This window comes from Daphnia magna, unplaced genomic scaffold (genome assembly GCF_020631705.1).
Source record: "Daphnia magna isolate NIES unplaced genomic scaffold, ASM2063170v1.1 Dm_contigs295, whole genome shotgun sequence".
NCBI classification, from domain to species: Eukaryota; Metazoa; Arthropoda; class Branchiopoda; order Diplostraca; family Daphniidae; genus Daphnia; species Daphnia magna.
Genome location: NW_025533229.1, coordinates 59,268 through 74,814, shown reverse-complemented (window position 1 = coordinate 74,814; position 15,547 = coordinate 59,268). Strand labels below are relative to the sequence as shown.

The following is a 15,547-nucleotide window of genomic DNA, read 5'->3' as shown; positions in this document are numbered from 1 at the left end:
CAATGTGAATACACTGTTATACCATGAGTTTTTACTTCTATATGTAAACTGCATGGAATATACTTGTATTCAAGTGTGAATACACTGTTATACCATGAGTTTTTACTTCTATATGTAAACAGCATGAAATATACTTGTATTCAATGTGAATACACTGTTATACCATGAGTTTTTACTTCTATATGTAAACTGCATCGAAATATACTTGTATTCAATGTGAATACACTGTTATACCATGAGTTTTTACTTCTATATGTAAACAGCATCAAATATACTTGTATTCAATGTGAATACACTGTTATACCATGAGTTTTTACTTCTATATGTAAACAGCATCAAATATACTTGTATTCAATGTGAATACACTGTTATACCATGAGTTTTTACTTCTATATGTAAACTGCATGGAATATACTTGTATTCAATGTGAATACACTGTTATACCATGAGTTTTTACTTCTATATGTAAACAGCATCAGAATATACTTGTATTCAATGTGAATACACTGTTATACCATGAGTTTTAACTTCTATATGTAAACTGCATGGAAATATACTTGTATTCAATGTGAATACACTGTTATACCATGAGTTTTTACTTCTATATGTAAACAGCATCAAATATACTTGTATTCAATGTGAATACACTGTTATACCATGAGTTTTTACTTCTATATGTAAACAGCATCAAATATACTTGTATTCAATGTGAATACACTGTTATACCATGAGTTTTTACTTCTATATGTAAACTGCATGGAATATACTTGTATTCAATGTGAATACACTGTTATACCATGAGTTTTTACTTCTATATGTAAACAGCATCAAATATACTTGTATTCAATGTGAATACACTGTTATACCATGAGTTTTTACTTCTATATGTAAACTGCATGGAATATACTTGTATTTAATGTGAATACACTGTTATACCATGAGTTTTTACTTCTATATGTAAACAGCATCAAATATACTTGTATTCAATGTGAATACACTGTTATACCATGAGTTTTTACTTCTATATGTAAACTGCATGGAATATACTTGTATTCAATGTGAATACACTGTTATACCATGAGTTTTTCTTCTATATGTAAACAGCATCAAATATACTTGTATTCAATGTGAATACACTGTTATACCATGAGTTTTTACTTCTATATGTAAACAGCATCAAATATACTTGTATTCAATGTGAATACACTGTTATACCATGAGTTTTTACTTCTATATGTAAACTGCATGGAATATACTTGTATTCAATGTGAATACACTGTTATACCATGAGTTTTTACTTCTATATGTAAACAGCATCAAATATACTTGTATTCAATGTGAATACACTGTTATACCATGAGTTTTTACTTCTATTTGTAAACTGCATGGAATATACTTGTATTCAATGTAAATACACTGTTATACCATGAGTTTTTACTTCTATATGTAAACAGCATCAAATATACTTGTATTCAATGTGAATACACTGTTATACCATGAGTTTTTACTTCTATATGTAAACAGCATCAAATATACTTGTATTCAATGTGAATACACTGTTATACCATGAGTTTTTACTTCTATATGTAAACTGCATGGAATATACTTGTATTCAATGTGAATACACTGTTATACCATGAGTTTTTACTTCTATATGTAAACAGCATCAAATATACTTGTATTCAATGTGAATACACTGTTATACCATGAGTTTTTACTTCTATATGTAAACTGCATGGAATATACTTGTATTCAATGTGAATACACTGTTATACCATGAGTTTTTACTTCTATATGTAAACAGCATCAAATATACTTGTATTCAATGTGAATACACTGTTATACCATGAGTTTTTACTTCTATATGTAAACTGCATGGAATATACTTGTATTCAATGTAAATACACTGTTATACCATGAGTTTTTACTTCTATATGTAAACAGCATCAAATATACTTGTATTCAATGTGAATACACTGTTATACCATGAGTTTTTACTTCTATATGTAAACAGCATCAAATATACTTGTATTCAATGTGAATACACTGTTATACCATGAGTTTTTACTTCTACTTATGTAAACTGCATGGAATATACTTGTATTCAATGTGAATACACTGTTATACCATGAGTTTTTACTTCTATATGTAAACAGCATCAAATATACTTGTATTCAATGTGAATACACTGTTATACCATGAGTTTTTACTTCTATATGTAAACAGCATCAAATATACTTGTATTCAATGTGAATACACTGTTATACCATGAGTTTTTACTTCTATATGTAAACTGCATGGAATATACTTGTATTCAATGTAAATACACTGTTATACCATGAGTTTTTACTTCTATATGTAAACAGCATCAAATATACTTGTATTCAATGTGAATACACTGTTATACCATGAGTTTTTACTTCTATATGTAAACAGCATCAAATATACTTGTATTCAATGTGAATACACTGTTATACCATGAGTTTTTTACTATAAAAACTATTCTATATGTAAACATGCATGAAATATACTTGTATTCAATGTGAATACACTGTTATACCATGAGTTTTTACTTCTATATGTAAACTGCATGGAATATACTTGTATTCAATGTGAATACACTGTTATACCAGATTTTACTTCATATGAAACACAAAATATACTTGTATTCAATGTGAAACACTGTTATACCATGAGTTTTTACTTCTATATGTAAACAGCATCAAATATACTTGTATTCAATGTGAATACACTGTTATACCATGAGTTTTTACTTCTATATGTAAACTGCATGAAATATACTTGTATTCAATGTGAATACACTGTTATACCATGAGTTTTTACTTCTATATGTAAACAGCATCAAATATACTTGTATTCAATGTGAATACACTGTTATACCATGAGTTTTTACTTCTATATGTAAACAGCATGAAATATACTTGTATTCAATGTGAATACACTGTTATACCATGAGTTTTTACTTCTATATGTAAACAGCATCAAATATACTTGTAAAAGAAAAACTTCTATATGTAAACAAAAATATACTTGTATTCAATGTGAATACACTGTTATACCATGAGTTTTTACTTACCTATATGTAAACAGCATCAAATATACTTGTATTCAATGTGAATACACTGTTATACCATGAGTTTTTACTTCTATATGTAAACTGCATGGAATATACTTGTATTCAATGTGAATACACTGTTATACCATGAGTTTTTACTTCTATATGTAAACAGCATCAAATATACTTGTATTCAATGTGAATACACTGTTATACCATGAGTTTTTACTTCTATATGTAAACAGCATCAAATATACTTGTATTCAATGTGAATACACTGTTATACCATGAGTTTTTACTTCTATATGTAAACAGCATCAAATATACTTGTATTCAATGTGAATACACTGTTATACCATGAGTTTTTACTTCTATATGTAAACAGCATCAAATATACTTGTATTCAATGTGAATACACTGTTATACCATGAGTTTTTACTTCTATATGTAAACTATGGAATATACTTGTATTCAATGTGAATACACTGTTATACCATGAGTTTTTACTTCTATATGTAAACAGCATCAAATATACTTGTATTCAATGTGAATACACTGTTATACCATGAGTTTTTACTTCTATATGTAAACTGCATGGAATATACTTGTATTCAATGTGAATACACTGTTATACCATGAGTTTTTACTTCTATATGTAAACAGCATCAAATATACTTGTATTCAATGTGAATACACTGTTATACCATGAGTTTTTACTTCTATATGTAAACTGCATGGAATATACTTGTATTCAATGTGAATACACTGTTATACCATGAGTTTTTACTTCTATATGTAAACAGCATCAAATATACTTGTATTCAATGTGAATACACTGTTATACCATGAGTTTTTACTTCTATATGTAAACAGCATCAAATATACTTGTATTCAATGTGAATACACTGTTATACCATGAGTTTTTACTTCTATATGTAAACTGCATGGAATATACTTGTATTCAATGTGAATACACTGTTATACCATGAGTTTTTACTTCTATATGTAAACAGCATGAAATATACTTGTATTCAATGTGAATACACTGTTATACCATGAGTTTTTACTTCTATATGTAAACAGCATCAAATATACTTGTATTCAATGTGAATACACTGTTATACCATGAGTTTTTACTTCTATATGTAAACAGCATGAAATATACTTGTATTCAATGTGAATACACTGTTATACCATGAGTTTTTACTTCTATATGTAAACAGCATCAAATATACTTGTATTCAATGTGAATACACTGTTATACCATGAGTTTTTACTTCTATATGTAAACAGCATGAAATATACTTGTATTCAATGTGAATACACTGTTATACCATGAGTTTTTACTTCTATATGTAAACAGCATCAAATATACTTGTATTCAATGTGAATACACTGTTATACCAGAGTTTTTATTCTTCTATATGTAAACTGCATGAAATATACTTGTATTCAATGTGAATACACTGTTATACCATGAGTTTTTACTTCTATATGTAAACAGCATCAAATATACTTGTATTCAATGTGAATACACTGTTATACCATGAGTTTTTACTTCTATATGTAAACTGCATGGAATATACTTGTATTCAATGTGCATACACTGTTATACCATGAGTTTTTACTTCTATATGTAAACAGCATCAAATATACTTGTATTCAATGTGAATACACTGTTATACCATGAGTTTTTACTTCTATATGTAAACTGCATGGAATATACTTGTATTCAATGTGAATACACTGTTATACCATGAGTTTTTACTTCTATATGTAAACAGCATCAAATATACTTGTATTCAATGTGAATACACTGTTATACCATGAGTATTTTACTTCTATATGTAAACAGCATCAAATATACTTGTATTCAATGTGAATACACTGTTATACCATGAGTTTTTACTTCTATATGTAAACTGCATGGAATATACTTGTATTCAATGTGAATACACTGTTATACCATGAGTTTTTACTTCTATATGTAAACAGCATCAAATATACTTGTATTCAATGTGAATACACTGTTATACCATGAGTTTTTACTTCTATATGTAAACTGCATGGAATATACTTGTATTTAATGTGAATACACTGTTATACCATGAGTTTTTACTTCTCTATGTAAACAGCATCAAATATACTTGTATTCAATGTGAATACACTGTTATACCATGAGTTTTTACTTCTATATGTAAACAGCATCAAATATACTTGTATTCAATGTGAATACACTGTTATACCATGAGTTTTTACTTCTATATGTAAACAGCATCAAATATACTTGTATTCAATGTGAATACACTGTTATACCATGAGTTTTTACTTCTATATGTAAACAGCATCAAATATACTTGTATTCAATGTGAATACACTGTTATACCATGAGTTTTTACTTCTATATGTAAACTGCATGGAATATACTTGTATTCAATGTGAATACACTGTTATACCATGAGTTTTTACTTCTATATGTAAACAGCATCAAATATACTTGTATTCAATGTGAATACACTGTTATACCATGAGTTTTTACTTCTACATGTAAACTGCATAGAATATACTTGTATTCAATGTAAATACACTGTTATACCATGAGTTTTTACTTCTATATGTAAACAGCATCAAATATACTTGTATTCAATGTGAATACACTGTTATACCATGAGTTTTTACTTCTATATGTAAACAGCATCAAATATACTTGTATTCAATGTGAATACACTGTTATACCATGAGTTTTTACTTCTATATGTAAACTGCATGAAATATACTTGTATTCAATGTGAATACACTGTTATACCATGAGTTTTTACTTCTATATGTAAACAGCATCAAATATACTTGTATTCAATGTGAATACACTGTTATACCATGAGTTTTTACTTCTATATGTAAACTGCATGGAATATACTTGTATTCAATGTGAATACACTGTTATACCATGAGTTTTTACTTCTATATGTAAACAGCATCAAATATACTTGTATTCAATGTGAATACACTGTTATACCATGAGTTTTTACTTCTACATGTAAACTGCATGGAATATACTTGTATTCAATGTAAATACACTGTTATACCATGAGTTTTTACTTCTATATGTAAACAGCATCAAATATACTTGTATTCAATGTGAATACACTGTTATACCATGAGTTTTTACTTCTATATGTAAACTGCAGAGAAAATATACTTGTATTCAATGTGAATACACTGTTATACCATGAGTTTTTACTTCTATATGTAAACAGCATCAAATATACTTGTATTCAATGTGAATACACTGTTATACCATGAGTTTTTACTTCTATATGTAAACAGCATCAAATATACTTGTATTCAATGTGAATACACTGTTATACCATGAGTTTTTACTTCTATATGTAAACAGCATCAAATATACTTGTATTCAATGTGAATACACTGTTATACCATGAGTTTTTACTTCTATATGTAAACAGCATCAAATATACTTGTATTCAATGTGAATACACTGTTATACCATGAGTTTTTACTTCTACATGTAAACTGCATGGAATATACTTGTATTCAATGTAAATACAATGTTATACTATGAGTTTTTACTTCTATATGTAAACAGCATCAAATATACTTGTATTCAATGTAAATACACCGTTATACCATGAGTTTTTACTTCTATATGTAAACAGCATCAAATATACTTGTATTCAATGTGAATACACTGTTATACCATGAGTTTTTACTTCAATATGTAAACTGCATGGAATATACTTGTATTCAATGTGAATACACTGTTATACCATGAGTTTTTTTTTCTATATGTAAACAGCATCAAATATACTTGTATTTAAAGTGAATACACTGTTATACCATGAGTTTTTACTTCTATATGTAAACTGCATGGAATATACTTGTATTCAATGTGAATACACTGTTATACCATGAGTTTTTACTTCTATATGTAAACAGCATCAAATATACTTGTATTCAATGTGAATAAACTGTTATACCATGAGTTTTTACTTCTATATGTAAACTGCATGGAATATACTTGTATTCAATGTGAATACACTGTTATACCATGAGTTTATACTTCTATATGTAAACTGCATGGAATATACTTGTATTCAATGTGAATACACTGTTATACCATGAGTTTTAACTTCTATATGTAAACAGGATCAAATATACTTTTATTCAATGTGAATACACTGTTATATTATGAGTTTATACTTCTACATGTAAACAGAATCAAATATACTTGTATTCAATGTGAATACACTGTGATACCATGAGTTTTTACTTTTATATGTAAACAGAATCAAATATACTTGTATTCAACGTGAATACACTGTTATATTATGAGTTTACACTTCTATATGTAAACAGAATCAAATATACTTGTATTCAATGTGAATACACTGTGATACTATGAGTTTAAACTTCTACATGTAAACAGTATCAAATATACTTGTATTCAATGTGAATACACTGTTATATTATGAGTTTATACTTCTACATGTAAACAGAATCCCTTATACTTGTATTCAATGTGAATACACTGTGATATTATGAGTTAACACTTCTACATATAAAGAGAATCAAATATAATTGTATTCAAAGCGAATACACTGTGATACCATGAGTGTTTACTTCTATAGGTAAACAGTATCAAAAATACTTGTATTCAATGTGAATACACTGCGATATTATGAGTTTATACTTCTACATGTAAACAGAATCAAATATACTTGAATTCAATGAGAACACACTGTTATATTATGAGTTTATACTTCTACATGTAAACAGAATCAAATTTACTTGTATTCAATGTGAATACCCTGTGATCCCATGAATTTTAACTTCTATATGTAAACAGGATAAAATATACTTGTATTCAATGTGAATACACTGTGATACCATGAGTTTAAACTTCTACATGTAAACAGGATCAAATATACTTGTATTCAATATGAATACACTGTTATATTATGAGTTTATACTTCTACATGAAAAAAGAATCAAATATACTTGTATTCAATGTGAATACACTGTGATACCATGAGTTTTAACTTCTATATGTAAACAGGATCAAATATACTTGTATTCAATATGAATACACTGTTATATTATGAGTTTATACTTCTACATGAAAAAAGAATCAAATATACTTGTATTCAATGTGAATACACTGTGATACCATGAGTTTTAACTTCTATATGTAAACAGGATCAAATATACTTGTATTCAATGTGAATACACTGTGATACTATGAGCTTTTACTTCTATATGTAAACACCCTTACGAAAAAAACAGCTAGTTTCCAACTAGTCTTAGCTTGAATATATTGACCGCCAAGCTTTAGCTTAACTGAGAAAGTGATAGTTAAAAAGGGACGATATTATCCTTCCTTTCACTAACTTATTCCTAGCTATTACATGCAAGCTTGTAAGAAGCTTATTTATTTATGCTTAGTTTCAGCTTATTATATTGAAGTAAATAATTAGCTAATGAGGCTAAGCTTTTGATTCTTAGTTGATGTTTAGCTTTATTATATTAAGTATTGAGTCAATTAGACCTTTAGTGAAATAAAATGTTTGAAATTTTAAATGGATTTCAACAACTTTGTATTTCACAATGGCACAAAAACAAACTACATTCTGCATCACACCATACCCTTACGAATAACTGTAGCATATAAGACCATAATAAAACAAAACAGCAGTGATAGATATATTAACTAGGTAAAAATCCTTCTAGATAAGAAGGCATGATTAGAGTAACGGACCAGATTTTGTATCAGGAAACAATGTTAAAAAAGTGAAATAAAAAAGGGTTTGCAATTTAAATTGGTTTGCAAAGATGGGATTGGCAGCGTTTAAGTTACACGTCAGATGTAGTGGAAGCGAGGGGAGCCAAAGTAGCCATGGTAGCTGATGCATCGTTGGAAGCTGATGCGTCGTTGGCCGGCATTCTCTTTTTAGTCTTCTTTGCTTTTGTGTGGACTGCCATGAGTTTGGCACTTACAGATTCTTTTACTTGCTGCTCTGTCAGGATGTATCCCTTGTATGCTTGATCCCAAAACCGGATCATGAATCCTAAAAAAAAAAAGGTTTAAATCTGCATTAAAAAAAAATTCAGTCTCTACAACCAACCTATAATTTCATCCAAGACCTCCTTGGGAATTGCTGGCTTTGCCTTAGATCCCGGAATACTTGGACAGGAATTACCGGAAAGGGACATATTCGCCAACTCTTCTAGCTGGTACAGGGCGTCCAGTATGATGGAAACACCATTGTTTCTTGATTTTTTTGAATTTCCGTCTGTTTTCAGAGCCACTTTTGCCTTCCTCAAACTACCCTCGTTGATCAAAACTTCTTTAAATAGGACAACCTAACACAAATGGAGTATAGAGAATTTAGTAACATGATTATAAAACGAAACTCTAATTGTACTTACATTGTGAGGAGTTACAGCTCTTATAACAGGTACGTGGCTTCCACCCAAAGATGTAGGAGAGGACAGATAACTGACTGATGGAGAATAAACAGATGGTGAAGCCTGAAGAGAATTCTTTAAAACCTGGCCCAAATCAAGAACATGCTCCTTCATTTCTATATACAAACAAAAATGTTGGTTATTTAAGTGAAGAATCAATATAGGTTCTGAAAAATACTGACTCTCAATGAGTGCTAATGGTTGTTCCTTTTTCAACTTATCCAATTCTTCCTCTACGTCAGCCTTTTTATCCTCTTGCTCAGCGCAATCCTTGGCAAGTTTGTCGACATAAGCCTCTAGTTTTATGATTTTCTCCTGTAATTTAAAGTTTTCCTGTAAAAACAGACGAATTTTTCTTCCGGTTATCGACAGTGACCATAAATGCAAATATTTTAAGCCTACTTTGTCCAATTCTTCGTAACTTCTTTTTTTAGAAGGTTGGTTAGTTGACTGCGATAAATCAGTGAAGGTGACATCGGTCCTCGGTATCTCCATATCGTCAGTGAAGGAACTAGAGAAATTTGGAACCTTTGTTGGATAAGAAAGAGAACGTTTTGCTTTCGGAGTCAGCCTATTATTATTTCCTAAAATGTGTCGGTCTCGTTCTGATGCAATTTTTTCAATGTTATCTATATGTAAAAAATTTTTTACTTCAAGTTGATAAATATTTAATGAAAGGTAAGGTTTTGTACCACAATGATAAAGCGGAAAGCCAGTTTTCAAAACAAATCGTGTTCCATCACAATTCTCTGGTTTTGAATAGTCAGTTAAATCAAAAGGTACTTCAACGTTGGTGTCATCACCATCAGTAATCCATCTGTGTATAGATAATTAGTTAGTTATTAATAACTAGTTTGGAGCTTAAAATAAAAAAGAATTAGAATTACCTGAAAACAATGCATTTTTTCACAGAGATCCAAGAGTTCAATAAGAGGATACAGACCTTGAAATCCATTTGCTCTACATTCAGTTTAGGCTTGTAGAAACTACTCATTGTAGTGATGCAAAGTTTTTCATCGGTACACTTTATGAGAACTTTGGGAAAACTGACCGATAAATTTTCCATTCTGTTACAGTAAAGTAATAGCAATTACTTTTTAGACAAATCAAAGTAGACTCAAGCCAGTAGTTTCATGGGTGAGTTTCCGTATCGAAGTTGGTAAAAAAATACGCTCAACAAGTATGAAATGAGTACATATGCTCAAATCAGTCAGTGATTATGAGACTTATATAGTCACAAAACCGTTTCAACAACTTAAAATTTCAATAAAATAACTAGCTCGTTTACAAGTTACTTAACATCTGCAACTGCAAGTTGTATGGAGGATAAAAACGGCAAAGGAATGATGAAAACGTCGTCGATAATTTCTTAAAACACTTAACAATCACACATCTTCTTAGACCACACGAGACTAACGACGTTCTATAGTGAAGTGGTGATGATATCGCCTCTTTTAGCTTTTTACGCGGGAAAAATAGTCCAATATTTTCTAACAGGGTTGCCGTTTTGTTTTATAAAAAAGTAAACTCCGCAACGCCACTGCAGCAGACGATGTTGTTTCTTCAAGATTGTTTAGTTTTTGATTTTGAAAAACAAGTGCGAGTTTAAATTTAACCAAATGTCTCATCGTGATTTTAAGAGTGAAGAAGGGGGCTCTAGGAAATCTAGAAAACGAGCGGCAGAAAGGGAAGAAGAGCTTGAGTATAGACGAGGTAAAGTAATGCTTGAAACTGAGAGCACGGCCTCAATTTCAGTTGAACTGTGTGCCACACGAACCAATTCGAGCCCATTATGCAAGGATCAATCGGTCGGTGAACCTCAAAACCTCGCTGTAATTAAAATTAAACAAGTTAAAACTGCTTGAATGTCTATAATATATATTAATAATATTTGCCTAGGCTCCCCATCATGAAGAACCTCCATCAGTCGTGCACAACAATTCAGGTTTAGAATTTACTCGAGAAACTGAAACACACCAAATACAATATTTACAACCTGATGGTGGATATGTGAATTCTGATTCTGATTGCAATGATGACTACGATGTAAACATAAATTTACTTTTATTTTTTTACATTAAATATAACTATTTAGTGTTCCTTTTGCTACAGGTTGAAAATGAAGAGCCCCTTTCAGCTTATCTTCCCATATTGAGTGTGGCATTCTATCTTTCAAATAGCTTGACAAAAAAAGCACTTGGTCATCATATTAGAATTTTCAATATATCAACACACGGTGCCTATAAACAACTCACTAGTGTACATAACTTGATGTCCAAATACAATCATTTAAAGGCCGAAGTGAAAATTAAGTATGTTTGCCGTTCGCTCAAATGTGAAAACGTTCTTGTTGTTGGAGAGGACAAATATCCAAAATTGCATCAGAGTTGTGGCCACAAGCACGTAAAAAACAAATCAAGCGACTGTATCGTCATTGAAATGCCGATTGAGAAACAGCTTAAATATTTTATGGAACACCATGGTCTTCCATCCGATACTTCATACAAACAAAGAGATGGTGATACACTAAGTGATGTCAATTCCGGTGACGCCTACAGAACTCTTTGGGACCAGGGGAAAATCGACTGTGTTACCATAACATTCCAAATCAATGCTGACGGAGCAAAATATTTCAAAACAAGCAAGTATTCCTTTTGGCCTTTGATGGCAATCATCAATGAAGCAAATTACAAAGTTCGGCGCAAGTTCGTTATATTGTTAGCTATATGGGTTGGCAACAAGAAGCCCCCTAGAAATACGTTTATGGATGGATCCATCGCCAATTTGAAAAGACTTGAGAGGGACGGATTCCATTTCGGTGAGAAGGTGTACAAAATTCGAGTTCTTGTTATCACAGTCGACACTATCGCTCACTCGGGACTAATCAACACGACTCAACACAACGGAGACTGCGGTTGTAATTTCTGCCTTCACCCTGGAGAACAGATATCTAAAGGACGCGGAAGCATTCGAGTCTACCCACAGCCTGACCCAGAATTTGACGAGGATAACAACTTAGAGCACGTAACGTATCCTATTAGATCCTTGGCTCAGCATTTAAAAGATGTTGATTTGGCCGTGAAATCTGGCAAAAGAGTCAATGGCGTGGTTGGCCCAAATCCTTTTATGGAATTGCCTGACTTTGATTTTGTGAAAGCTCAGGTTCCAGATTACCTACACTCTTGCTGTCAAGGTGTATTCAAAGGCTATATAAATTTATTTACTTCAACCATTGGCAGTAACGAAAAACAAGAGTGGTATCTAGGGAAAAAAATTAAAGTTATCAATAGTAGGCTTCTTGCAGCTAAGCCCCCGTACGAAATTACCCGTACTATTGAATGCCTTGATGTCACAAGCGATTGGAAGGCTTCCACTTTTCGTACTTTTCAGTTATATTTTTTCCCCATCTTAGAAGATTTGCTCCCTCACAAATATTTTGTCCACTATAGTAGCCTTTCTTATGGAATCTATCTTCTCTTACAAAACAGCGTGTTGAGGACAGATGTGCTTAAAGCGCAAAAGCTATTTGAACAACTAGTAATCGACATGGAAAAACTTTACTCTAAAAAGTCTATTACAATTAATGTCCATTTCCTGGTTCATCTTTGCCAGTCTGTTCTTGATTGGGGATGCCTGTGGTCCACCTCGACATTTATCCCTGAGTGGTTTAATGGGGAAATGATGAGCATGTGTAATGGTACGCAGCATATCGGTAAACAAATGGCCGCTAACTTTCTTATCAAAATGTCGGTTCGTAACGAAGCATTAGGTTTGATAAAAAACAAGAACCTTCCCCATCACGTAGTTTTGCTATTATCTGAATTGCTAAGCTTACCATCGCCTAGAGAATTTTCCAAAGGTGTAAGCGTGAATGAAGGTAAAATCATTCTGTTGGGCGCTACTAAATATTGCCGAGACTTGAATATTTACGAGGAAATAGCTATTAGAAATTCTTCTTCGTCTCTTCGTAATAAAGAACTTTCTGTAACTGATTCAATTAAAGGCCATTTTTTTTCTAGATTCAAAATCACTGAAACCCAGTCCATCTTTACTACCAGTAATTACAGTCGCAGTCCAAAAGAAATAACTATTTTTCTTTCATGAGAGATGGAACATTTTTTAAGATTAAAAGTGTCTTAACAATTGAAGTTGATCATTCATCTAGGGCATTCATAATTGGTAGGAAAATTGGCACTGATTCAAAAAAAACATATGTTCCCGAACCAATAAAAAATACCATCTTCTCCGTGATCCCCGGACATACCACTAGATTAATTGGACTCAGTAAGGAACTGTTTGCATATGACCCCATTCATGTTAAAGCTAAAGGTGTATGTGCTATGATGAACGATTTAACTGAAACTTATGTCATCACTGCAATAGTAAACACATTTGAAACTGATTAAATAAATGTAATGCAAATTTCCTATTTTTGGTAAATAAATTAACAATTTTTTTCATAAGCGATTCACTGTATGTATATTAGCTTTTCTGCCCGATTAAAATATATTAATGATTATATGGCTGTATTTTATGTGTGTATTAAAAGATTTACTGCAATCAAACTAATTCAATACTAATTGTTATAAGTTAGCAAGCATTAATATGAAAACACCTTGATGAAAGCTATAAAAAATCAGGGGAAATCGGGCTTCTATTCTTTAGCATTATACTAGCTTGGAGTAAGCTATCAAGTAGCAGGTTGAAAAACTCCACCACACATTAAGGTATGTTGAAGCTGAATTGCGCAAGCTGTGTAAATTTATCAAAATCGTAACTTAAAACAAGCTGGATTTGAACTCCTTGAACAAAATCAGCTTGTCGTAAGCTTCAAGCTCGAACAGTTTGCTGTTTTTTTTTGTAAGGGTAGGATCCAATATACTTGTATTCAATGTGAATACACTGTGATATTGTCGCGGGTGAAAAAGGGTAAATATTTATCTCTTCACAGAGATGATTCACCCGCTCATTGAATTACGCTGCGACCGTGGGAATGAATCATTGCAGATAATCAGTGCTAGAAGTAGATACGGAGATATGCGCTCCGGAAGGGGCGTAATTAGCATAGCAGTATAAATGCAAGTGTAAAATTCGGTAAAAGACGAGTTCCCTGGTTTCCCAAGAGGTCTTCAGACGCTTCTCCAACTTTTGGTAATGGTTATCCCTTTTGTTTGAGTTAAACCATTGTTTAGAATTTAAGTCATCACTTGTTGTATTCGTTTGTTCTTGTCCAAATACAACTCGTGTGACAATATTATGAGTTTACACTTCTACATGTAAACAGAATCAAATATACTTGTATTCAATGTGAATACACTGTGATATTATGAGTTTTTTCTTCTATATGTAAACTGGATCAAATATACTTGTGTTCAATGTGAATACACTGTGATACCATGATTTTTTTCTTCTATATGTAAACATTATCAAGTGTGCTTGTATTCAATATGAATACACTGTGATATTAGTTTGCTGTATCGGTTTTTTCGATATTTTGCTTCGTTAGTTAGACAATCAATTTTTCCCGTTAACATTGCGTATCATATGATTTCTTAACTGAGTAATGATGTCTTAACAAAGTAATCCTTTTGGGTTAAGCTGTTAGTTTGCTGTATCGGTTTTTTCGATTTTCCGCTTAGTTCGTCAGATAAATAAGTTTTTCCGTTGTCAATTGTTACAATCACGTAACACTGCATACCATTAGATTCCTCTTAATCATGTAAAGCCTTTTGGGTAATCACGTAACACTGCACATCATTCGATTACTCTTAATTAAGTAGTGCCTTCCGGTTAAGCTTCTGGTTTGCCGTATCGGTTTTTTCGATTTTCCGTCTAGTTCGAAAGATAATTGACCCTTTCCATGAATGTTTTGTGTAAAAAATATTTTTTATGACCCATCATCCGTAAAAGTTGATAACCATGCAACAGATAGCTTATTCTTTTTCACACGGCCACACTAGCCATGATTAGATGTATCTATCTGAT

General features: G+C 31.3%; 1 protein-coding gene and 1 long non-coding RNA gene across 2 annotated transcripts; one reads left to right on the top strand and one right to left on the bottom strand.

Annotated features, from left to right (window-relative positions):
* Positions 1-8,738: 8,738 nt before the first annotated feature.
* Positions 8,739-11,002, bottom strand: LOC116936291. Its single transcript, XM_045167779.1, has 8 exons — positions 10,858-11,002; positions 10,450-10,629; positions 10,255-10,379; positions 9,965-10,191; positions 9,745-9,895; positions 9,524-9,678; positions 9,220-9,457; positions 8,739-9,162 (listed from the first exon to the last, which is right to left on the bottom strand). Exons 2-8 carry the CDS (start codon positions 10,626-10,628, stop codon positions 8,948-8,950), a joined length of 1,290 nt encoding a protein of 429 aa, XP_045023714.1. The 5' UTR covers position 10,629; positions 10,858-11,002; the 3' UTR covers positions 8,739-8,947.
* Positions 11,003-11,140: 138 nt separating this feature from the next.
* LOC123468117 lies at positions 11,141-11,856 on the top strand. Its single transcript, XR_006642075.1, has 3 exons — positions 11,141-11,275; positions 11,462-11,608; positions 11,675-11,856. It is a non-coding gene; the product is annotated as an uncharacterized LOC123468117 (long non-coding RNA).
* The last annotated feature ends 3,691 nt before the right edge of the window (positions 11,857-15,547 follow it).

Excerpts from the sequence above, each read along its gene's own strand:
- LOC116936291 (XM_045167779.1), bottom strand. The coding sequence starts at position 10,628 with ATGGAAAATTTATCGGTCAGTTTTCCCAAAGTTCTCATAAAGTGTACC. Across the intron at positions 10,380-10,449 it reads AAAAAATGCATTGTTTTCAG|ATGGATTACTGATGGTGATG; the intron begins GTAATTCTAATT and ends ATCTATACACAG. Across the intron at positions 9,163-9,219 it reads GGTCTTGGATGAAATTATAG|GATTCATGATCCGGTTTTGG; the intron begins GTTGGTTGTAGA and ends TTTTTTTTTTAG.